The 24,650-nt window shown below is 38.9% G+C and overlaps 1 protein-coding gene across 3 annotated transcripts in view; it reads right to left on the bottom strand.

The window, feature by feature from the left end:
* Positions 1-419: 419 nt before the first annotated feature.
* Positions 420-24,650, bottom strand: part of ZDHHC16 (zinc finger DHHC-type palmitoyltransferase 16) — a 558,609-nt gene continuing 534,378 nt past the window's right edge. For all 3 annotated transcript variants that reach the window (XM_044056233.1, XM_044056232.1, XM_044056234.1), the window contains one exon: positions 420-1,507. In XM_044056233.1, coding sequence (XP_043912168.1) covers positions 1,396-1,507 — 112 coding nt within the window. In that variant the 3' untranslated portion in view covers positions 420-1,395. The remainder of the gene's footprint in view (positions 1,508-24,650) is intronic.

The following is a 24,650-nucleotide window of genomic DNA, read 5'->3' on the forward strand; positions in this document are numbered from 1 at the left end:
GAAATGGAAATGGGCAACAAGCAACAGAAAGTTTGCTAGTCCTAACTGCATCCTATCAAAACAGCAGACATGCAGAACACTGGTACAGGGAAAAGTGTCCCGAGTCTCAAAATGTAAAGTAAAGGGAGAACAGATATTAATGTAAGCTGCACTAAACAAGGGATTACAAACATGCCACATTAAAGGGTGCAATCAATTTATATACAAAGTGTGGAATCAAGTGAAACTAATTCTGGTGGTCTGTCTGCTGCCTTCTTTTGCTTTAAACAAACAAAAAACTTGGACTCGCGTCGATGGTGGGTAGCAGCAGTATTTTATCAGTCAGAACTCAGAAACAATGGTTAAACCATTTACAGTGCCTGCTTTGTAGCTCTTAAACACAAGTAAAAAGATGAAAAGGAAACGCATTGTTTGACGAGTCTGAGGTAAAACTTTTTAATGGATTTCTCACTTTCAACACATTTAGCTAGAAGACCGCCCTCAACAGTTTTCTACAGCCTCCAGTATGCATGGTTTTGTTAAACGAAGGACAATAGGCTCCTGTATCACACTTTGTGTCCTACCTGAAAAAAACTGTTAAAAGTCAATGGATCAATTCTGGCTGCTGGTATACTATATAACATTTGAAAAAGGCATGAACAAAAATGTTTTCAATACAATTTAAAAAATGATTCACAGAGGATAACTGGTTCAGTAAATGTTATTCCACCATAATTGAAATGAGGGGACTGCCTCTCACATCAATGCTGCATGAAGTCTGAAACTGTATTCTATCACTAGTCAGCAACAGTTTTGTATATAGTATGTAAATCAACAGCCCACCACAGTCTCCTTGAGATAACTGTTATACCCTAATCGTCATCCAACTGTGGCCAATCGTTAGAGAGTTAGAAACAGTAAATTTGGTTGAGAACTAACTACAAAACAATTCATGAGCATTTCAGTGTGAAATATAAAACAGAAAACAAACAGCACGCATTTCTGTAGATTCAAAATGAAGAGTGATGCCTGGTATGTTTAATACAATGCCAGGTGACATAGTACCTGGCACCATGTACCGTCCGCTACTTTCTTAGATCTGTTGAAAATCTCAGTAAACATTTATAAAATAAGCTGAACTTCTGCATCATTTTTCCAACTTTCCATGTCCTGCTCATGGAAACACAGTATGGCAGCACAAACAGTTTCAGGTGCTCAACACCCAGTCAGAGTGCAACCACCGTGGCTGGTGAACATGGAGATAATGGCTTTCATTCCAATTCCACAGTTATTGTAGAGGTTTTTACCCCCTCAAGATTTGTGGTTGCATTAGAAAACCACTGTTGTACTATACTGCAAACTGGAAAGGAAACAATTGCCCTGGAATCTAGATGCTGGTGCTTTTTCTTCCTCATGTTATACTGGCAGGACAGATTTCTTGCTGCTTATGAAATGTGGAGTCTGCCAAACCATTCCATCTCCATACGGGAGGTGTGAAGATGGTAAAAGGACACGAATGATCCAGTGCCTGGAAAACAACCAAAAAAAAAAAATTAAGTTTTATTATTACCATATTTTCTTCTCTGTTACAGCACTGAGTCTCATTATCTACTCACCAGCCAATCCAGCCCCTATCTTGTCTTCCCTACACGCTTACATATAAACAGTTAATGCGAAAACCCCCCAAAAAAATGGCAATTAAATTACCACAAAACTATCTGACAAATGGATTAAGAAAATTCAAAGAATGGTTATGTTTTAATAAAATTATTAAAAGTGGACTGCCATTTGATTTAGATTTAAATGCACTCATACAAAAAGATGAGCTTCAGGGACTTCCCCTAAAAGAAGCCTCAGGAAAACATACTTTATATGACAGCTGACTCCATAGGACTTGTATGCGAGGTACCCAGGGACAGCCTAACTGAATCTTCTAAAGAAATCCAAGAAACAAACCAAGTCCTTCTCCTGATGACCAGAGAAGTCGAGTTGGAACACATGTAGAAGGAGCTCTTTCAGATAAACGGGACCCATAATATGCTTGACTGTGTAAATCAGAAGTAAGAGCATAAACACCTACTTCACAGCAATGAGGATCCAGTGCAGATGCAGTAGCAATGGAGCACTATGGCAGAAATATGAATTGCCAATAACCTCACTGCAGAATTCTACACACTTTCGAGGTTATGCCAGGGCTAAAGTTCAGGTGGGATGATACCAATGCATGTAACAATAGCAAAGTCAGAGGATGAAATAAGGTTCTGGATCAGAGCAATGTTCTTCAACTGGAAGTTAGAAGGCTTGACAACTGCTGATGCCTGATCCTTCAGAGATAGCCTGTCATCAAAAATAACTACATGTTTCTGAATCTATAAAGCAAATTCCAGTCCCTCATAAATTAAAAGTTGTGGGGAGATGAAGATATACTGAATGTATGATGTATGCAATGGCATCACCTCAGTCTTTGCAGGACTCCGCTTTAAATCATTTGGTGTTCTTGGTGGGGTTTTTTTTGTTCACCGTTTTCACCATGGCGGGAAAGGTTTCAACACAGGACACACTTTTCAATTTAACCACACATTCTGTTCCAGACAACTTTGTGGTTTTAACAGAGACTTAGTTCTGCTGTTTCTCTGGTTAACAGTTTTTTTTGGAAGTGTTGGTTTCCAGGAGCCAACCAAATTTGCGTTGCAATCCTACTATCAACTGTTTGGATTTTACACAGCAAGGGAACAGTTGGTTCCTACTTCTTCCAAAAATGACGACTTTCCTACTTCATTTAGAAGTGACACCCAGCAAAGTGATAAAGTGATGGAAAGCATTCTTAAACAGGTGAACAAGATTTTTCATAGAACACAGAAAATTACAACTCCATGACTGAGAAACACCAATTCAGACTTTGCTTTTAATCAATAAGAACTATGTAAGAAAGCCATTTTTAATCTTGAGCATTTGGCCACCAGATACACAACTCTGCAGTACAAGGGTTTATATCACGAAGAATGTGTCAGGCTTGAATGCGTTTCTTTAGGGCTCCATGTGTACAAGTTTCCTAATGGTGTTCAACAGGGAGACTGTTTGCATCAAGAACTGGTTGCCTTATTTAACAGTACTAGAGTTTCCCTATTGAAGGCATTAGTCAACTACAAAAAAGACGTTTTGACCATCAGGGAACAACTTTTGCAATTAGACCAACAGATAAAAAAGTTAGAATTGTTTTTCTAGTTTCCACACTTTATAATTCAAGCCTTACTGTTAAAGCTGACAGACTAAGCTTCCATAGTCAACAGGAAGCAAGGGAAAATTGAGAGAGATTTGGCAGTGTATAAAGCTGGTACAGTTTACCCTTTAAAGACACATGAATCAGCAAAAACATTTTTTTCCTCCCACAAGAGCAATTCTACAGTAGAAAAATCATCTAGCATTAATGAACAGACAAAAACAGTACTGACACAAATGCAGCAACTAACATTGCCACTTTAAATAAATAACCTTGCCAACAATTTACCCCCACCCCCATTCTCTCTCTCCAGGTCCTTTTTAGTCCATCCTTTGGGAACAATGAGAACACCAAAATGGACAGACAGCAACAGCAGCAAAGGGAAAGGCAAGGGAAGAACAAAAAGAAAAGTTAAATTTTCATTTTAAAGTTTTAAAACTCAGTAATTTTTCACTTTACGAACATCATTTGTCAGTGTTGTTGAAAAGTTTTTCTTTTACACCTACCAATTCTGTCAACATCACTAAATTGCTTATTGACCTTAAACTATATCTTTGGAAGCTAAATCTTCAGTTCTTTATGAACGATATACCAGATGCGTACAGTGGAAATGAAAAACTGTTTAAGAGAAATACTTTCAATTCCACTTTAAACAGCACACTGCATGTTTATGACTCATGCTAAGATGACATTACAAATAAGTTGAATCTAAACCCAAGTATTACAACTTCACTACAGCAGAGAGGTCTGCAATAAAGGATTTATCTGCTGACATCATCCTTAGGGTCATTAAGACTGATAAAGGTGGGATGATGGTCATTATGAGCATACCACCCAGCTGTACCAAATTACTCTGTTTTTACCAAGTTTTGGCATCCAAATAATGGGGTGCCACGATTCCAGAATGGCACCCCATTAACTTCTGATTTCCCGCTGCTTTATTTTAAATTTTATTTCCCATATTTTAAGCTGATGTCATCACGTGCTCGATGACGTCAGTTCCGTGAAACAGAAACAGCCTGTCTGAATTGAGCTGAAGGGTTCAACATGCATGTATTTCCGGCTGCTCAGCTCTTTCCAAATCCTTAGCAGGTATCGGGATGCAAGAGTGGATATCTATGCTAGACATGCTGCTGCCTAGAGCTGCCGAGGAAGGGTGCGTGTGCCTACTGGAGGCATGGAGAAAGCTGCCTGCCATTTTCATATGCAGAGGTGTGTGTGAGGCTGGATATGCTGCTGTTTTCATTCATTACAATGCAGAGGATGTGTGGATATGCTGAATGAGCTGCCGTTTTCATTCATTCGAAGGTAGGGGTGCATGTGTAGGAAGAGCTGCCATCTTCATTTATTCTAAGGTAGGGGGGTGTATGTGTAGGAAGAGCTGCCATTTTCATTCATTAGAAGTGTATGTAGGAAGATCTGCCATTTTCATTCATTAAAAGTGTACGTAGGAAGAGCTGCCGTTTTCATTCATTAGAAGTGTATGTAGGAAGAGCTGCCATTTTCATTCATTAGAAAGGTGTGTAGGAAGAGCTGCCATTTGTGTGTGTGTGTAAGAAGAGCTGCCGTTGTGTGTGCGTAGGATGAGCTGCCGTTGTGTGTGTGAGTGTGTGTGTGTGTAGGATGAGCTGCCGTTGTGTGTGTAGGATGAGCTGCCGTTGTGTGTGTGTGTGTGTGTGTGTGTGTGTGTGTGTGTGTGTGTCTGTGTGTGTAGGAAGAGCTTCCATTTGTGTGTGTGTAGGAAGAGATGTCTTTTTGTGTGTGTATGTAATGCCCCAGGAGGCTAGAGGAGATACTGCATCTCAAACCTTGTACCTTGGGTACAGGTGACAATAGCCTAAAGTCCCTACCCACCACCACTTGTGAAAACTTTACAGATTTATGCCTCATATTTTTGTTCTGTTCCTCATAAAATTTGTGGTGGATTTTTGTGGCAAATCAGTGAAGGATTGAATTCACTAAATAATGACAGGCATTTGAATTTCAGACTTCATATTCTTCAGAAAATACATGCAACACAAAACCTTTTATTCAAGAAATTTTCTAAGTTTATAAGATCAGTATTTGAAATTTGTCCCTATTGTATTCCCCCATTATTGACTTTGTCCAGGTTTGTTTGTGCTAAGAGGTTCAGAGCTATGGTGAGAAGTGAGAACTGAATTCTGTATTCCCCCATTATTGGCTTTGTCCAGGTTTTTTGTGCTAAGAGGTTGAGAGATATGGTGAGAACTGAATTCACTAAATGATAGCCATTTAAGTTTCAGTCTTCCTATTGTTCAGGGAACTGCTGATATGGCATAGTGGTGTGTTGCCCTGATTGTAGTACACAGGGTCCTGGGTTCATGACTTGGCAGTGAAACATATGGCGGTAACAACATTTTATTTTAGCAGCTTTCCAAAATTATACAAGCAATGTTTAAAATGTGTCCCTGGTTTTGGGCTTTTGCACCCCCCCCCCAATACATTTTGGCCTTTTCCAGATTTCTTGCGCTGCAAAGTTGAGATATACAGTTGAGTGTCAAGTGGATTTTACAAGGAGTTGAGTGCTTCAGGGGAAAAGAAGTTTAGTGCAGTTTAGTTTATGCATATTTTTGTATTATATGTATGGTATGTATTTATTTGGTTAGTTTTTTATGTCCTGTTATTTTAAATCTGGATTTTAATTGATTAATTAAGTGGATAATTGACTTTGGTTAATTAATTGTGTCAGGTATAAAAGGGAGTGTGTGTATACTATTATCTATGTACTCTTGGAAGGCTGTTGTGGCCGAGGCGCTAAGACTGATCTCTACATTAAACTGATTTGTGGGGAATTCATGTTGTTTTTTCTGGCTTTTAGTCTTTTTCAAGATTAATTTTGGTTGTTTTTGGATTCATGGATTCGAATTCCCTGTTGAACACTCCCAGAGTTTTTCGGCAAGACTCTGTTCCTATTGTGAATGGTTCAGCTACCCCTCCGGTTCCTGGTGGTTTAGGAAGCCTAGGTGCATCGGGTATGACTTCACAAAAAACTATGGACAATTTCCTTATTCATGGTTTACCAGTACCTGTTTTGACTGCTGCTTCTAATGTTCCTAGTGTGGCTAATGTTCCGGTTGTCGTGCAAACTTCGTTGGCTCCTCCTGTAGTTGCGGATGCTCCTGTTGGTATGAGAACTGTTTTGTCTACTTCTATTTCTAATGGTGAGCCCATTACAGCTGATCGTGTATTTAAATTTATGGAGGATAGAAGGCAGAAATTTCATAATCAGTTTGGAGCTCTTGCTGGGCACTCTTCTAATATGTTCCCTCAAGAAATTCAGGACAATGTGGATGATTCTGAAAAACTTATTTTTAGAGAAACACGCTGTCACTTTAATTTATTAGGTTTAACCAGATATGTTGAACTAGATATTGCTCCACGAGGCTTAAGGGCTTTTAAAAGCCCAGCAACTCCCTTTGATTCTTCTGATAATATTGATTTAGCATTTAAAGACCGTTGGTTAGCTGCAGCACATACTTGTGCTATGGAATAGGTTAATATATTAGTAGAAAGGGAGCAATTATTATACAAAAAACTTCAGGATCAACTACATAATATGCATTTGAAGTTACTGAATGAGATAGGAGACCGGAAAATTGCTGACATCTTTAAGAACATTAAAGAAAAATTACATAAATATGAGAATGAACAGGTCGACTTTAAATCTACCAAAATTAAAAGAGACATACGTGATTACGCTAATGGGCATGCTTTTTTGTGGAAAAAGAAACAAAGTTTCCATTCAGGGCAAATGGCAAAGGCTAGTAAAAAACAATTCTCTGTTTCTTTTGCTTCTTCGGATGGTTTATGTCTTACTACGGACTCTGAGGGTGAAATTCATGAATTTCCCCCTTTACCTGGTGCTCAGGATCCTGTAGCACATCAACAACGTTTTCGTTACAATGAAGACAGTGCCAAGAGAGGAAATAAGAAGAAGGGAACTGGTTTCTGTTCTCCAATGCATGAAGGACAAGTTAAACAAACATTTAAACGAGGTAGATGGAACTGAAATATTGGACACGGTTTCTTTTCCTGTTTCTAATATTATTATATTATCTGGCTCTGTTTTAACTAATGAAGAAGCAGCTGCTCTTCAGTTAGGTTTAAAATTTGTACCTACTGTTACACCAAGGTATTATTTGATTAAACAAGAAGTATTTAAGTTTGTCAGAAAATTATATTTAAAATGCTTTTTTGCACAAGGGAATGAATGTACATATGGGCAGAGTCTTATTTATAGTTCTGATAGTGACAATAGTGTAGATAGTTTCTTTTCATGTTTATCAGATGATGTTGATTTTTTTTATTTCCCCTAATGCTTATTCTTTGTTAAACACTGATGGTATTGAGTTTCATAGTAAATGTATACCTCCATATACTAATCAGACTGTTACTCAGTTTTCTGAGATGGTTTATTTTTCTATCCAGGAACTTGTGAATTCATGTAACAGAAGTTCTTGGAGTTATAACATGACAAAGAATGAATGGTGTGCCTTGAAAAATCTTATGACTAGACGTGATTTAGTTATTAAGCCCTCTGACAAAGGCAACAGAATTGTCTTACTTCACTATACCCAATATTATGAGATGTGTATGAAACATCTGAGTGATTCCTTGACTTATGAAATAAGTGAACAAACTAAATACCTAAATGCTATGAAGGAATATACTGTTTTAATTGAAAGAGGTATGCGGTTGGGTTATTTTGCCAAAAATGATTTGGACAAGAAATTTTGTGTGGATAATTGTCAGCTGGCCACGTTCTATTGTCTTCCTAAATTGCATTAGAATTTATCGAGTCCTCCAGGCCGTCCTATTGTAGCTGCTACCAATTATTTTTTTACAGAATGTTGGTATTGTTATACATAATTATTTGTTGCCTTTTGTGGAAAAACTTGATTCTTATATAAAAGATTCTTTTGATTTTATTGATAAGATCTCTCAGATTTTGTGGACAGAAAATATGTTTTGTGTTAGTGTAGATGTGGTCAGTCTATACACAAATATTGGTCATAAAGATGGAATGCAAGCATTACATTATTTTTTGGGAGATAGTCCCACTTCTCATTACATTATGGATTTAACACATTTTTGTTTAGCTAATAATTTTTTTAGTTTTAATGAAGTGATTTATCATCAGCTGAGAGGTACAGCCATGGGGGCACCTTTTGCCCCCATGTATGCTAATTTATTTATGGCCAAATTTGAGTTGGAATATATTTATACTAATGTATTTTTTCAACATAATGTTTTACTTTATTTTCGTTATATTGATGATTTAATTTTTTTATGTAAGGGAGGTTTTGATTTTTTATCTAAATTTGTTTCTGATATTAATAACAATAAGTATAATATTAAATTTGATGGCTTACAATTTGGAAAAAAAGTACATTTTTTAGATATTTGTTTAACAGGAGGTATAGATGGCCACATTTCTACTACGGTACATCGCAAGTTTGTGGATGGCAACCAATATTTATTTGGTACGAGCTGCCATCCTCCTCATACATTGAGATCTTTACCTTATGGAGAAATAGTCAGGTTGTCCAGATTATGTAGTGATGGACTGGATTTAGAGAGACAAATTAATGGTTCTATTTATATGTTTTTACAAAGAGGTTACAGTATTGATTTGATTAGAGAATCTATGGACAAACTATTAAAAGTTGGTACTGATTATAATATTGACAATGAATATTCTGTTAAGGGGGCGGAAAATAAAAATATATGGTCTGGTAGGAGAATTATTAAGCAACAACAGAATAATAGTAAAGAACAACAAGATATTTATTTTGTGACTACTTTTAATTTATTGAGTGATAAAATTTGGGAATATATTAAATATTATTGGAAATTTTTACTACAGGATGAATTTATGAGTAAACTTATTCCTATTATACCTAGGGTCTCATATAAAAGAAGACAGAATTTAGGGGATAAACTAGTTAAAGCTTATTATGTCTGCCCTAGTAATCAATTTAGTCCTTTATTGCTTACCTATGGTACTATACCCTGTTGTTCTTGCAATATATGCTCTCATATCAAACTATATTTCCCAAAATGAATGGTATAACGTTTACACCAATTAATTGTTTTTCATGTCATACCTCTGGGGTTATTTATTGTCTCAGGTGCCCCTGCAACCTTTTTTATATTGGTGAAACAAAAAGAAAGTTTAAAGTAAGGTTGCAGGAGCATATTCGTGATATTAAAAGGGGAGCATTAGAAAGTCCGGTAGCATTGCATTTTGTGGAGAAACACACCTGCAATGTTAATTTATTGGAGGGAACTATTTTGAAACAAGTTTGTTAAAAAAGGGGATGATAAATTATTGAAGAATATTTTATTATATAAAGAAACTATTTTCATACTGAAATATAATACGTTGTCACCGATGGGTCTTAAAGAAGTCAATTGGAGATGTTTACTCTAATGCATATTTTTTGTATTATATGTATGGTTTGTATTTATTTGGTTAGTTTTTTATGTCCTGTTATTTTAAATCTGGATTTCAATTGATTAATTAAGTGGATAATTAACTTTGGTTAATTAATTGTGTCAGGTATAAAAGGGTGTGTGTATACTATTATCTATGTACTCTTGGAAGGCTGTTGTGGCCGAGGCGCTAAGACTGATCTCTACATTAAACTGATTCATGGGGAATTCGTGTTGGTTTTTCTGGCTTTTAGTCTTTTTCAAGACTAATTTTGGTTGTTTTTGAAAAGAAGTTTAGTGTTGCTTATGCTGACTCTGCTGGCATTGCTAATAGCACAACAGGTTAAATAATTCCTTTTGATGCAGAAGGCTGTGGGTTCTACTCCCACAGTATGTAGATGCATTGCTGATACTGTACTGTGTTGTTGTACGTTTAAAGGGGGTGGATGTAACGAGTCAAGGGTATAGCTACAGATACAACAGAAGTGAGAAAATGTCATGCACAAGGGCATTTGTGCCTCAGTGGAAAGAGCAAAAAATATCATTAACCCAAATTCAGAAACATAAAATCATAATTATTATTAGTGGTGCATTATAAGAAAATTATTTTTAAATGAATACAGTACATTTTCCAGCATTAAAGACAAAACACATTTTGCCACTGCAGACAGTGGAGAAGCAAGAGTGGCCAGTTAACAGCACCTAGATTACAAAGAAAGTTTTGATGCTTCAGGATGAATGTAGGAGAGGGTCTGTCAGTACTTGGACTAAAAATTGGAAGTCTTAAAACATGCAATTCGCCTAGTTTATTTTGTTGTGCAATTACAGCTACTGAGTTGGTCTGATAACACAAATCAAAGTAAGTCAAGCAAAAAACTGAAATTGAAAAGGAGTTTGAGAAGCTATATAAGATGTCCATGGCTTACACTACTGTCATTATATACAAAATATATAATGTGTATGTATATATGTGCATGTGTGTGTATATATATATATATATATATATATATATATATATATATATATATATGTGTGTGTGTGTATGTGTGTGTAAGTAGACTTTTTATGATGGAAATGTTCTGAATTGGGCAGTTTTGTCATTATTGGTTCATGCATTTTGTTTCATTGCCTACTGGAAAAATGTTCAAACAATAAATTTAAAATGCGCATTAAGTCTAACAAGTGTGCTGTATTATACAAGGAATATAATTTAATAAAGTCAGGAAGGTGTATCAAAGAACACATGTATGTTTCTTGTTTTGTGTGCAAGGGGCCTATGATTTGAAAACAGTCCAAAGATGATCTTTATCCACCACTAGCCACTGTGGCCAGATGCATTTTCTTTGGATGTGGTGTGGGTTTAGTGCTGTTTCAATGAATGAGAGAAGATTTAATGTTAAGTCTGCTTTCATTGTGAGACAGTATTGCTTTTTTAGCAGATGTCTATTAGTGTGCGTGTGTGCATTGTGCTATAAAATGGAAAAATCCAAATAATCATTGTAGTAGTAATTTAAGCAGTATGCACATTACTGTTTATGGTAACTGGGGTGAAATAGCCAGGTAATGGGACATTGGAATGGCTGCAGGGGGACTCTTGTGCCATGTTTTGGTTGTCTGTTCTTTAGTTTGCGTTTGAAAGTTGGTATCCCACAACTCCATTACAGTGGGTGGGGTTACATAATTATGTATGTACATTTTATGTGAATCAGCATACCGATTTGTACTTATTTTTCATGGGCCTTGTCCAGATTTTTGATGTTTCCAGGTTGAGAGGTATGATTATGAATGTAAATTACTCTGTGTAACTATAGATGAGCACCTAAAATTTGATAACCGTACACATTAAAACATAAAAAACACACTAAAAACTTGGTATGCTATACAGGAACAATCGCTTTCTCTCACCTCCTACCAGGCATACTCTCACCTCTACTTACCTCCTTCCCTCCCTAATGTACGGTGCTCCCCTACTAACCAACCTATCTACCTCCATCACTTCCAAATTAGAAAACTATTGTAACAAAATTTCTAAATTTGCCACCAATGCCAAAAACTCCTTCCATCACTGTACTGCCCTCCACTCTCTAAACTGGCTAGAACTTCCAAACTATCTGGACTACCTCCAACTTACCACAGCTCACAGACTACTCTTCAATCCCACCAAATGCCCTGCCCTCACAAACATCCTACCCCCCCCCCTACGTTCCATACAGAATTCTCAGATCTGAACATCAAAACTTAGTGTTCACAAACTTAACTGTCGTCCAGGACAACTTCTCCTCTCGTTTTCCTTAACCAAAAAATGGAATTCTCTCCCTTCCACCCTAAGGACAATGTAGAATGTGGATAACTTTAAAACACAGCTTCACTCCTACCTCTCTTCTAAATGGAAATGTACCTGCATTCTTCCAGCCTAGCTCTTATCTTCCTTCTAATCCAACTACCTCCATGTTTTATTCCATCAACTTTACACTAACTTTTTAACATGTAGGTACTAATACTGCCCTCCGTCAATCTGCCCTCCAAACTGCAACCTTTCTAAAGCTAGAAATCTCACTTGTTCATCTAGGTTATTATAAACATGGTTCAAACTTATTACTGTTCACAACATGATAACTACAACTGTTTTTCTTATGTGAATATTGTAAATATTCTTCTTTGACTTAGATATGTGATTGTAGTTGGCATTTTGTTGTTTTACTTTTGTATCTTTACTTATATTTTTGTACTGTGGAGCTTTTCACCCCAGCCATCCACTGAAAACGGGCTCTCTGGGCCCACTGGACTTCCCCAGTCATCAAACTGGAAATAATAAATAATAATAATAAATGACTACAACCAAGCCATCCTACAGTTGCTCTCTGATTCAAGCTGTTACACTGAGGTTACAGCTGACATGGTCAACAAAGGTGATGCAACCATCAACATTGCTCTGTTTGACATGTTCAGTCAAGGAAATTTCAACCACTGCATTTATTTCTTTCTTCAAGTACAATATCCTAAGATGGCCAAGTTTTTTGATGCACCCAAAGTGCACAAAAACACTGTTTAGACCTACAGCTGCTGCAAGTTTTTATAAGTCTGAACCTTTATCTATTTTCTTAGACCATTTGCTTAATCCTGTTGTCCAGGAATCTGAATTTTATCTATGAGACTGTGATTCCTGGTACTTGTTGGAATTACTAAGTGTTTTTTCTGATGTTTGCTTCTCTTGATGTAGTGTCACTTTACACCCATATTGAACAAATAACTGGCACTGAGCTAGTGAGAAACTGTTTAAATGTGTTCAGCACTTTTAGCAATGATAAGATCAAAACTGTTTGCTCATTACTTGAGTTAGTGTTGGACAATACTTTTTTGGGCAAGTGCTACAAGCAGATATCTGCAGTTGTTATGGGTGCTTGTGTGGCTCCAGTCTTTGCAAATTTAGTCATAGCTTCCTTGGAGCAAAAGTTTGTTAAGTCTCACCATCTTTTGAAAAACATTTTGTTTTACTGCAGCTACACTGATTTGTTCCTGTTTTGGAAAGGTACCTATGATGATTTTTTTCTACTGTTCATAGAATATCTTAACACCAGTATGGACTTCCTCAGGTTTACAATCAGTGGCTATGGTAAAAGCATCAATTACATGGACATTTCTTTGAGCTTTGATGCCTCTCAAATGTCCTTTGCAAGTAAAATTTATAGAAAGGAAACATTTAACCATTACTTGCACAGGGACAGAGTACATCCATCACAAACAAAAAGGGATGGTGTAAAGGGCCAACTAATCAGGCTTAGTAGACTGACCACAGAAAATTATATTTTTCTTTACAAGACTTCCAAACTCGGGAATTTCTTCATCGATCGCAGTTATGATCATAACTGGTTAGTTGGCATTTCAAAGAAAGTTTCATTGCTCAAGGACCACAAAGTCTGACTATCCTGGGTAGTGTTTTTTCAGCAGTCTCTCTGGTCAACACTGTCAACATCTACCATTCATGTTTGCTTTCAGCAAGCATTTCCTATCCCCATTTCTACTGACATGCCCATTATTAGAGACATTGTCACCAACAGCTGGAAAATTATATTGGGCAACACTGATCTTACCAATGTCACTGTAGACAAACCTTTTTTCATCTGCAAAAAGCCATTCAATTTGAAATCCATCTTTAAACATACAAGCCACCTCCAACTTACTAAACATACTCCAGGCACCTTTAATTCTAGCAAGTGTAAGTATTGTAGGTAAATCACTCATTTGTCCTCAGTGTACTTCAAACCATTGGATATTTACATTTGTAATTCTGAATACTTAGTTTATATGGCATCCCGTGAGTCCTATGAAAGCTTGTGCATCGGAAAGGCTATAAGATGTTTGTCAAGCAGAATCTATGAGCACACTTTGGCCATACGCAAGAAAGCTCTAAACAATGCACTTGCTATACATGCTCTTATGTAGTGACTTTAAGAAGTTCACTTTTTTATCATTTTGGATTTTGTACACTAACAGAATTTTTTAGTGACAGTAACAGTTTGCTTGAATTATGCAAGTTATACTGATAGTTTTTATATTTTAAATTATATATTAGTTTATTTTTATTCTTTACTTTCACTTTAAATTTCAGTTCAAGAACTTCCCTTTGTGACAACACCCACTACTTAATGACAGGTAGTGTTCAGTCATTTGATTTTTTTTTCGCTCTATTTTTACACTGCTTTTCTCATTTGACTTGTAATTTATTATGAAGTTCTGGTTTTTACTATTAAAGAACAAAAGCACTAAAAATACAAGCTTGTGTCTGGAGCCTTGCCTAGGTAGTTGGTAGAAGTTTTCTCAGTTACTAAGCTTAGGGATTATTTGACATCCACTAAAGGACAGACTCCAAGCAGTCTTCCAAGGTGGTAAAATCTGGCATGGTCTCCAAAGCAACAGGTAAAAAGCTGACTATTTGCATGCCTTTGAAATCACCTATCCTAAAAATTCTACTCTCACATAAGTTCCACTGTCTAAGCACATATGCCACATATCAATGCGCTTAATCTATACCCCAAACTCCCCTCATTTTTATTTTGAATCTCCAAACTTCAAGCCTAACTTCCATCCTCTTATCTTTCCTTTCACACTCTTTAAAAATCAACTTTAAACACCTCATAAATGTGTATGTAGTGTTTTTAGACATATGAAAAAATTTACTCTGCTGAATATACACTTAAATATACCTGTACATACTGACCAGTAAGTTGTTATTCAAAGAACATGTAGGTGTACATTACTGTACATAGCAGAACTGTATAGTTTAAATTTTGCTTATACTACTAAAATAAAACTTGTACTTCTATTGTGGAGCTTTTTCCAGGACTCTCCTAAAGGGGAAATCTTTCAAATCAGACTATCCGAATTAATAAACAGAAATAATTCTGGAATGGGCGGCACAGTGGTGGGGCAGTTAACGTCGCCTCACAGCAAGCGGTTTTCTGGTTTGATTCTCGGCTGGGGTGCCTTCTGTGTGGAGTTTGCATGTTCTCCCTGCATTTGCAGGGGTTTCCTCTAGGTACACCAGTTTCCTTCCACATTCTAAATACATGTGTCTGCAGCGTTTCTCCTTGGGCCTCCACTAAAAATAGGCTCTGTCCTAGTCTGACTTTCCCAGTCAACAAATGTTAAATAAACTCCCTTGAATTGACTCGCATAGAAATTTTACATTGTGTGTGTGTCTACGTACTTGCATACAACAACCAAGCCATCTAAACAGTAGGAAGGGAGATCTAAAAGGAATGTTGAATATCCATGTCATAACAGTGCATCCTCCAAGGGGAATCCATAAACATATAGCAATTCATAACATTGCACACTAGTGACAATATCCGCAGTATTAAACACCAGTGTACCACAGTATATGACCAGAAAAATTTAAAAAAACTTTGTATATGAAAGAAAATGTGAACTCGGTGTGCCTCAGAAGACATGGTCACAGCACTAAGAAAACTGTAATGCTGCATAATAATATCATATTAATAGAGACAGGAAAAAGGCCTACAGGCAAGGAAATGCTGACATGCTTCATAAGAAACTCCCTCAGTGATATATTACTGTAGGCAGTAACTGGCCTACACTCACTTTTTTTCTTAAGACCACTGTCTACTTTGAATCAAGATGCAGGCAGTGCTCAAACCAATAACTATATACCAATAACAGCATGGCAACAGATCAAAAAGAAAAACCTTGGAAACCTGCATGATCAAGTCTTTGTTAAACTGTCTCAGACCCAGCTTTATATAGACCAATTTCAATTTTAAGCCATGATTATGAAATATTTATGTTGTTACTAGCTGAGAGAATAGCAAACACGTTGCCAGAATTGACAAATATGCATAAGTGTGGTTTTGTGGAGGGGAAGCAAACATTTGACATTAACGATGATCCAGAAGGAAGCATAGAATAAGAAAATACAGCCATTGTTGGTCTGATGCAGAAAATGCATTCAGTAGAGTCAGCTAGGATTTTAAGAGTACAGCAACAGTAACATTTGAATTCCCTGACAAAATAACAGGGTTAATTATTAACAAACTGATTCTTTTGAGCTGGGATATAACATCTCCATTGCCCAGACAAAGTATGGCCTAAGTTTAATGTTACTGGCTGCTAAAAAAAAAAAGTTATTTGTTTATTAGCATTTGTTTACCGGGAAGGTCCAATTGGGCATCAGTGGAGGCCTGGGAAGAAAAGCTCCACAGAGACTACAAATATACCACGAATCCATAGTGAATGACATTAAGTTTACAGTTACAATGGTTAAATGTGTAAAAATGTATAGAATCAAGATGTTGAATATTTATAAAACAATAAAAACAGCCAAGAATATAACAATCATGCAATAATTACTAGAAAATGGAAATCAAAATCTAAATAAACTGTAATCGAAGTACTGAATATCATAAAGGAGAGGTGAACTCTTTAGAAATTGGAAGTAGCAAATTACATAGAAATAAATGGGATTTGTGGTAACAATTCAGAGTAATGTTCAAGAGGAGGAAGAGGAGTGAAATTTAAGGGAAGGCAGGAACTGAACAATTTGTGTAATGTTGGAGTGAATCAACATTAAAAATTAAACATATACACTGCACAAAAATAAAGGAAATGTTATTACAGTTTGTTTTCCTTTCTATAATTGTTATGAAACTATGCCACATTTAAAAAATGTAATTTTTAATAAATATATTTTAAAAAGAATAACAGGGTTGAGTAGGAAACCGTACAAAGCGTAAGCGGCAAGAATTAAAGTTAGAAGGTTCCTCTCCAACAAGTGTGTTTGAACAGGAGAAAAATACAGGTGTCCCTTCTTTATTGTCTGTTTTATACTTACTATTAACACCTTTATTAACTTCACATACTACACAGTGACATAGGTGTGTATATATACAGATGTGAAGTTGTTCAATCTCGCCTTCATTCTTACTGATGGGTTTGGAGCCGATCCTCAGCTCCGAGTCAGCCAATTTGCAAAGCTTGAGGTCTCTAACAGCTCGAAGCTGAAGCCCTATCCCACAATGTACCTCTACCTTCCCCAGATCTAGTTTGCCACTGCAACAGTTTGTGCATGTTCTACAACTCAGGCTATATTTGTGAGATAAGTGTATTCTTTTTTGGAGTATTTGCAAGTTTTTCTTTCTTGTTAGAATTCTCAAGTATTCAGCCAGGATAGGCTATTCTTTGTGTTTTTGGTACTAAATAGCTAAAGTAAAAGAAAGAACTTTGTGTTCTCGTTTTTGGCATTAGGCCCTGTTGGTTTCTTTAGCTTTCTCCCGATCCTGTACAGCCGAGTTAGGCTCCCTTTAGTTGTCATAACTTTAGCCGGTTAGGCTTAATTTTGCATTGTAGCTACAGCCGAGTTAGGCTTTCCTTAGTTTTTATATTTGTAGCCAGTTAGGCTTAATTTTGTTTTTTGCTGCTAACCCTTAAAAGTCCAGACTTGTTGTTGAGTTTCTGATTGGATTGTTGTTGGTATTGCTTTATCTTACAGTGATTTCACTACAATGTCTGAAAAAGCTAAGTCAGGGTTTAAAAAGTGCTCTAAATGCAATCAAAAAATGTCCATCACAGATGGCCACACCACCTGTGTTTACTGTTTGGGAGATGTTCATCTCCAAGAGGTTTGTTCCATTTGCCATGGTTTCAGTGCAAAGGTTTTGGCAGAGAGGAAAAGGAAGTTGGTTGAACGTGGTCTGATTAAGTCTGCATTTCAGTCAGACTTGGATACTGCTCCAGGAAAACCAAAACCATCATCTTCTGCTTCTTCTTCAGCAAGTTCAGATCCGAAGGGCTCTTTAGTTCCAAAGGTTTCCAAGAAGGTTCCACAGTCATTGGAGCCGCCTGTACAGGTAGTTGGTAGGAGCCAGTCCCCAGTCTTAGAACCAGTATCTCCTACCTTAAGATCTCCGATTTTGGGTTCACCGGCTCCTTCTGTAGCTTCCTCTCGAACTTCCAGACTGTCTGATTCAGATGTGGATCGTGTGGTACGGAGACTGTTACAGAATCCAGCACTGGCTAAAATTCTGTCGGCTTCGACTCAGGTAGCTTCGGAACCGACAAAGTAATCTCCTGTAATTTTTGCTCCTCCTCTAACTTGAATCGAGACATCGGAGCCAGAGGGAGACGTTCAGTCATTTGTGGAACCGTCGGTTCCAACACTTACTTCGGACCTGTCAGCACCGACAACCCTGATGTCCTCTGCTCCGGTGGCAGACTCTGGGAGCTGACACTCTCCCATCGGCTCCAGGGAGGGGAGTCGAACCAATGCATTGGTTCAGACTCGTCCCCTTGGGGCCTCGGCGTGGATGAGCTTGGCTCCCACCTCTAGCTCAGAGCCGGCGGTTTTGGTGCGGGAGGAGTCATCGGTGTCTTCGGACCCGGGTGCTTCCTTGCATCGAAGTCGTGGTGCCTTCAATGCCACGAGGAGGGTTTTGTCCACCCCGAGAGTCACAACCTCTGAAATGGCCACTTCCTCCCAGAAGGTGCCGGAATCTTCTCCGTCACAGCAGACCCACCGTAAGCATAGGGACCCGGAGCCTCAGAAAGCCCCATTGGGGACCCTGCTCTTCCGAGACCTCCCCAGAAGTTCCCACTGAGGAAGTTCCTTGGAAGAGGTTATGTAAGAGGAGACATTTAGATTCCCCTCAGGAAGCCATCACATCTGACACTGATTTGGATGAATTGGAAGGGTCCCCAAAGTCCCCCTCTGAGGATATCGCCTTTGCGGATATCCTAGAGATCCTCAAACAGAGGTGTGACTGGCAGCCAACTTAACCCTACCGAGGATGAATCAGTGTTCCTGAAGGCTTTTGGGTCTTGACCCTCCACTTCTTGGGTTTCTCAGCCCTTCAATGAGTTGATGGACCTTTTATCAAAAGGGTTTGGGAGTCACCAAATACTATGGAGCCCGTTCCCAGTAGGCTCGACAAATACATCTCAGCACTTCACTATAAGAGTTTTTTTATCCAAACCAATTACCGTTGATGCCATGGTGATTGCGGCAGCCACTAAGAAAGAGATGTCAGAGACCTCTACGTCTGTCCATCCTCCTAATAGGGATTCTAGGATTATGGACAGATACGGCAAGCGTGTGTTCAGTTCCATGACTTTTGCTCTTCAGTCTTTGAACTATCTAACCCACTTCACAAGTCTTCAAAGAGATCTCCTGAAAGAGCTAGGAGATACTCTCCAGGGTGCAGTAGCCGATACAGTGGCGGACAAGGTGACGTCTCAGCTTGCTACCCTCAATTCTATCGTTAACTCTTCCATGCGCCTTTTATCATACGCAGCTAATGGGATGAGTAGGGCAGCGGGTACAGGAATAGCTCTTCGGAGGCATTCCTGGATGCGCTTATGTTCTTTCGCAGAACCTTTCAAGTCGTCCTTTGTGAATGCCCCACTTGGGGGTTCTTCCCTTTTCGGACCAAAGGTTAGAGACCCTCACCAAATGTGAGCAAGACGGAAAGACTATCTGCCGTAGGAGTCTGTTTTTCCACCCCTACTAGACCTTATCCCAAAGGTCAATGGGGAGGGAAAAAGTGGTTCCAAAAAGCCCAAGGAGCCTTTCCGAACTCACGAGGTGAAGCCTCCTCCAGGGGCAGAGGAGGGGACAATGATGGAAGATGAAGCCCACGCGGCAGGGGGGGTCTGCAGAACCAGGGAGACAGGGATCAGTTCCTTGGGAAGCCCTACGAATGCTACTGAAAGGAGGTCCGACTGTCCTGCTCTGGAGGCAGTCGAGGGACGTTTATCTTTGCATCTAGGCGCCTGGCTCAAAATTACAAAAGACAGATGGGTACAAAATGTCATATCCAGAGGCTATTACATCCCCTTTCATACCCACCCCAAACCAACAAAAGGAATCCCGGACGTTCCACCCCATCTATGGGATGTAGCAACAGTAGAGGTTCAAAAACTATTAGAAAAAAAGGGTCATCCAACCAGTCCCGGCAGACCAGCAAGGATCCAGAACTTACTCAAGATTTTTTTTAGTGTCAAAGAAAACAGGGGACTGGAGACCAATTTTGGACCTCAGCAGACTCAACAAGTATGTAGAAAACACAAAGTTCCAGATGGTCACGCTTCAGTCTATACTCCCATTCCTAGGGAAAAACAACTGGATGTGCTCAATAGACCTTCAGGATGCGTACTACCATATCAAAATGGCCAGGCCATCCAGGGATCACCTGCACTTAAGGCTGGGAGCCAGTCATTTCCAGTTTTGAGCCCTGCCCTTTGGTCCCACTACAGCCCCCAGAGTGTTCACCAAATGTATGGAAGTGGTCATGGCTCACTTGAGACATCAAGGAATCCTGGTGTTTCCATATTTGGATGACTGGCTCCTCACCGCAGCCACCAGGCATCAGCTTATTTGGGCAAGGGACACTGCCTTGTATCTTTGTTTTCAACTGGGCATCACAATAAATTCAGAAAAGTCTGCTTTATTGCCGTCGCAGCATACAGTATTTATAGGAACCGACTTAGACACAATCAACATGTCCTTAAAACTTACTTCAGAAAGAGTGCTTACCCTGCAACATCAAATTGTAGACCTTCTGTCAAAACACAAAGTGCCAGCATCTCAGATTCTCAAGCTACTGGGCACCATGGCAGTGGCTATCATTGCAATACCCCTGGCGAGATCTCACATGCGCATTCTTCAGTGGCTGCTATTCACTCAATGGACTTTTCAGGACTTACCAATGAATCACCCAGTTCTGATAACCAACTCTTGCAAGGAGGATCTCCAGTTGTGGCCAACGTCCGAATCGGTGAACATGGGATGTCCCTTTGTCTTCTGGTTCCAGTTGCAATGGTGACCACTGACGCCTCCCTGATTGGGTGGGGGGACATTATCAGGGACGGACAGCTCAAGGTACATGGCAGGTACACGAGGCTCAATTGCATATAAATGTCCTTGAGATGAGAGCGGTTCTCTTAGCATTGCAGTTCTTTCAAGACTCTCTTCCTCTGGGCACAATTGCAATCCAGACAACATGTCCGTAGTCTGGTATATAAACAAACAGGGTGGAACCAGATCTTATCCCCTATGTCGAGAGGCTCTAAGAGTATGGAAATGGGCAGAGTCCACCCAGCGCTTTCTCATAGCAACGTACATCCCAGGGAAATCCAGCGTGATAGTGGACAAACTCAGCAGGGCAATTCTGTTGCCTTACGAGTCGTCCCTCAGGAACGAAGTAGTAGAAATGATTTTCCGCAGATGGGGCCAGCCTTGCTGCGACCTCTTTACGACTGCCACAAACACCAAATGCAGCAACTACTTTGTCCTGATCCCTCAACAGGGACAGTCCCTGAGGGATGTGCTCGTACAAGATTGGCCCCCGGGACTCCTTTATGCCTTCCCTCCATTTCCCTGATTCCCAAAGTTTTGCAGAAAGCCAGTTTTCTGGGCAGGACACTTATCTTAATAGCCCCATATTGGCCTCATCAAATCTGATTCCCCCTTCTGAAGCCTCATCTAGATCTCTGGATCCTGGACCCAGTGCCGGATCTTCTGACCCACTCGTCAGGAGCTCTTCACTTCAGTCCATCAAACTAACGGCTTGGCTGCTCCAATTCCCAGAATAGCCAGGTTCCAAAATTTATCAGAAGAAGCTCAACATATCCTTTTGTCATCACATAAGTCTTCAACCCGGAAACTATACCTCAGTAAGTGGAAGAGGTTTTCAATCTGAGCTCAGCAGAATAACACTGACCCTTTTCTGGCCTCCGTATTGGATATCAGAGTTTCTGACGAAACTGTTCAATGAAGGAGCTGCAGCAGCAACCATTTGGGTACAACTGGCTGCTATATCTAATTTCCATATAGGTGAATCAGGAAACGGTATTATGTCCCACAAGTTGGCAAAGGCCTTTTTGAAGGGTACGATGCATCTAAGACCACCAATAGATCACCTGCCGCTCCACGGAATCTGAATTTAGTCCTATCAAAGATTAACCCCCCCCCCCCCTGAACCTGCTTCTTCCTGCAAGCTCAAATATCTTTCTTGGAAGACCATTTTCTTGGTGGCCATTACATCTGCATGCAGAATTTCAGAGTTGCAAGCGCTTTCAGTTAAGCACCCATATTTGATATTTCACAAAGATAGGGTTTCCCTCAGGACGAACCCTTCGTTCTTACCCAAAATTTGTTCAGAATACACCCTTAATGAGGCAAATGAGTTACCTGTCTTCTTTCCCAATCACTCTAATCAATTGGAATATATTCTTCACAAGCTTGATGTCCATAGACAACTTTGTTTCTATTTAGACAGGACAAAAGACCATAGAAGAGCTGATCAGTTGTTAGTCTCCCTCTCAGATTCCAAGAAAGGTGCAGCTGTATCTAAATCTACCTTGTCTAAATGTCTTTCTGATTGTATATCCTTTATATACCATGAGGCAGACATTTCTTTAGAGAACAAAGTCAAGGCTCATTCAACCAGAGCTGTTTCTACTTCCATAGCCTTTTTGGCCAGACTACCCATTGATTCTACTTGTGCAGCTGCCACATGGTCAAGGCCACATACCTTCATAACTCACTACAAATTAGACAAGGCCTCTAGGTACAGGGCTTCACTTGGTTCTGCTGTCCTTAGACAGGTACTCCCGTGAGCCACCCATGTTGTGGTATTGGGGACGCTACCCATCAGTAAGAATGAAGGCGAGATTGAACAACTTCATATAAAGAAGTTATGTACTTACCACAACATTCCATATGAGGAGTTCTTCTTGCCTTCATTCTTATGACCCCCCCCCCCACACCTACCCCCATCCAATGTCTGGAAGTTCGAGAAAGGCTCTACATTGGTTTTGGTTCTGCTGAGGAGTTTCTTCTCACTAGTTGTCTTTATGATTTCCTTCGAAATTTGATTTAGATTTACCACTAGTTGGCAGCAAACAAGATCTGGGGAAGGTAGAGGTGCATTGTGGGATAGGGCTTCGGCCTCGAGCTGTTAGAGACCTCGAGCTTTGCAAATTGGCCAACTCAGAGCCGAGAATCAGCTCCAAACCCATCAGTAAGAATGAAGGCAAGAACAACAACTCACATGGAACATTGTGGTAAGTACATAACCTTTTTATAACTGCGAAAACAAACTATTACAGAAATTTTTCTTTTTCAAGGATTATACATCCAAGCTGTCTTTCATAATAATTCTTTTTCAATTTAGCATTAGACATATCCTAGCTTCTGCATGTAATGTTCTCAGTTTGCAATTTGTATGCAGTTTGCACCCTCCCTTTTCTAAAAATCCCACCTCCAATAATTTTATCTTTTTTTTTACAGTATTCAGTAATACTGTTACAGTTGGTTTATTTTTTTTATTTTCTTTTTCCTACTAGCAATTGTTTTTATGGCAGCCAACAGCATTAAACTTAATATGGCCTTACTATGTTTGAGGAATTCAGTTTCTATACCCCTGATGAAAAGAATAATTTCCTTAGTTACAATAATTTGTTCCCCCCAACGTTGCTGAAAAGTACTGTACTCTGGTGGCTGTTAGAAATTCCTTACAACCAGTTGCATTCCCAAAAAACATGTTACCAAGTAACACCCCCCCCCCTCTTTCCCATCACACCTCCCACAAGTACTGTCCATCTGTTCAAAACGTATCTGATGTCTACTCGGGAGTAAAAAAAAAATATATATATGCAAACACTTCCACTCAAAACATTAAACCTTATAAATTTTTGTTACATACTTGGCAGCCATACAAATATCCTCTCACTGATCCCTTGTATATTGCCTTTTCCCAGTATTTTTAACCACTTCTTATGGATTCTTGTAGTTACTGTGCATTATTTTATACGCCCTGCTAATTATCCCCCTTTAACCCCAGCTTCTGTTCTAGACCCAACCATAAATTCAACCAGAGCTGGTCTTTCATTTAACATTTCCCTATCACTTTACCTATACCTATATCAATCCCTGGTAGGGAAGGCAGTGTCCAACCCACAGTCCAGACTTTTGCTTGACCTCATTGCACTCTAAGCATGTCATCAGTATGTCTCTACTTCATAAAGCTTCCAGGTCAAAATCTACGAGAAATAACAGATGACATTTTCTGAAAAATAAATAACTCATTCATTTTCTTTAACTTCTTATCCAATTTGGGGTCATGGGGAACACAGGAATAAGGCATGAAATAAGTCCTGGAGACACTTGTCCACTGCAGAACATGACACCAAACAATTCAACAGTAAGAACTCACCTGATAAGGAGTTAAAAGGGCTGAAACCTAATATACAGAATGACTAGATGCACCACAGACAAAACAGAACAAAAACAGCTACATTTTCTTGACATGTCCACCCTATAAAAAAAAATAGGAGACTTGTATGTTTAAACAAATGAAAAAAAATATTTTTTGTCTGCATGACAAAGAAAGACTTTTTTAGCTAACTAATGTTCAAGTCCAAATGTTAACTTACTGGCTTGTCCTGTTTTGTGGCACAGAAGGATAAAGCCTTAATTACAATG

The sequence above is a fragment of the Protopterus annectens genome, chromosome 14.part0, assembly GCF_019279795.1.
Source record: "Protopterus annectens isolate FY-2018-M chromosome 14.part0, PAN1.0, whole genome shotgun sequence".
Classification (NCBI taxonomy): Eukaryota; Metazoa; Chordata; order Ceratodontiformes; family Protopteridae; genus Protopterus; species Protopterus annectens.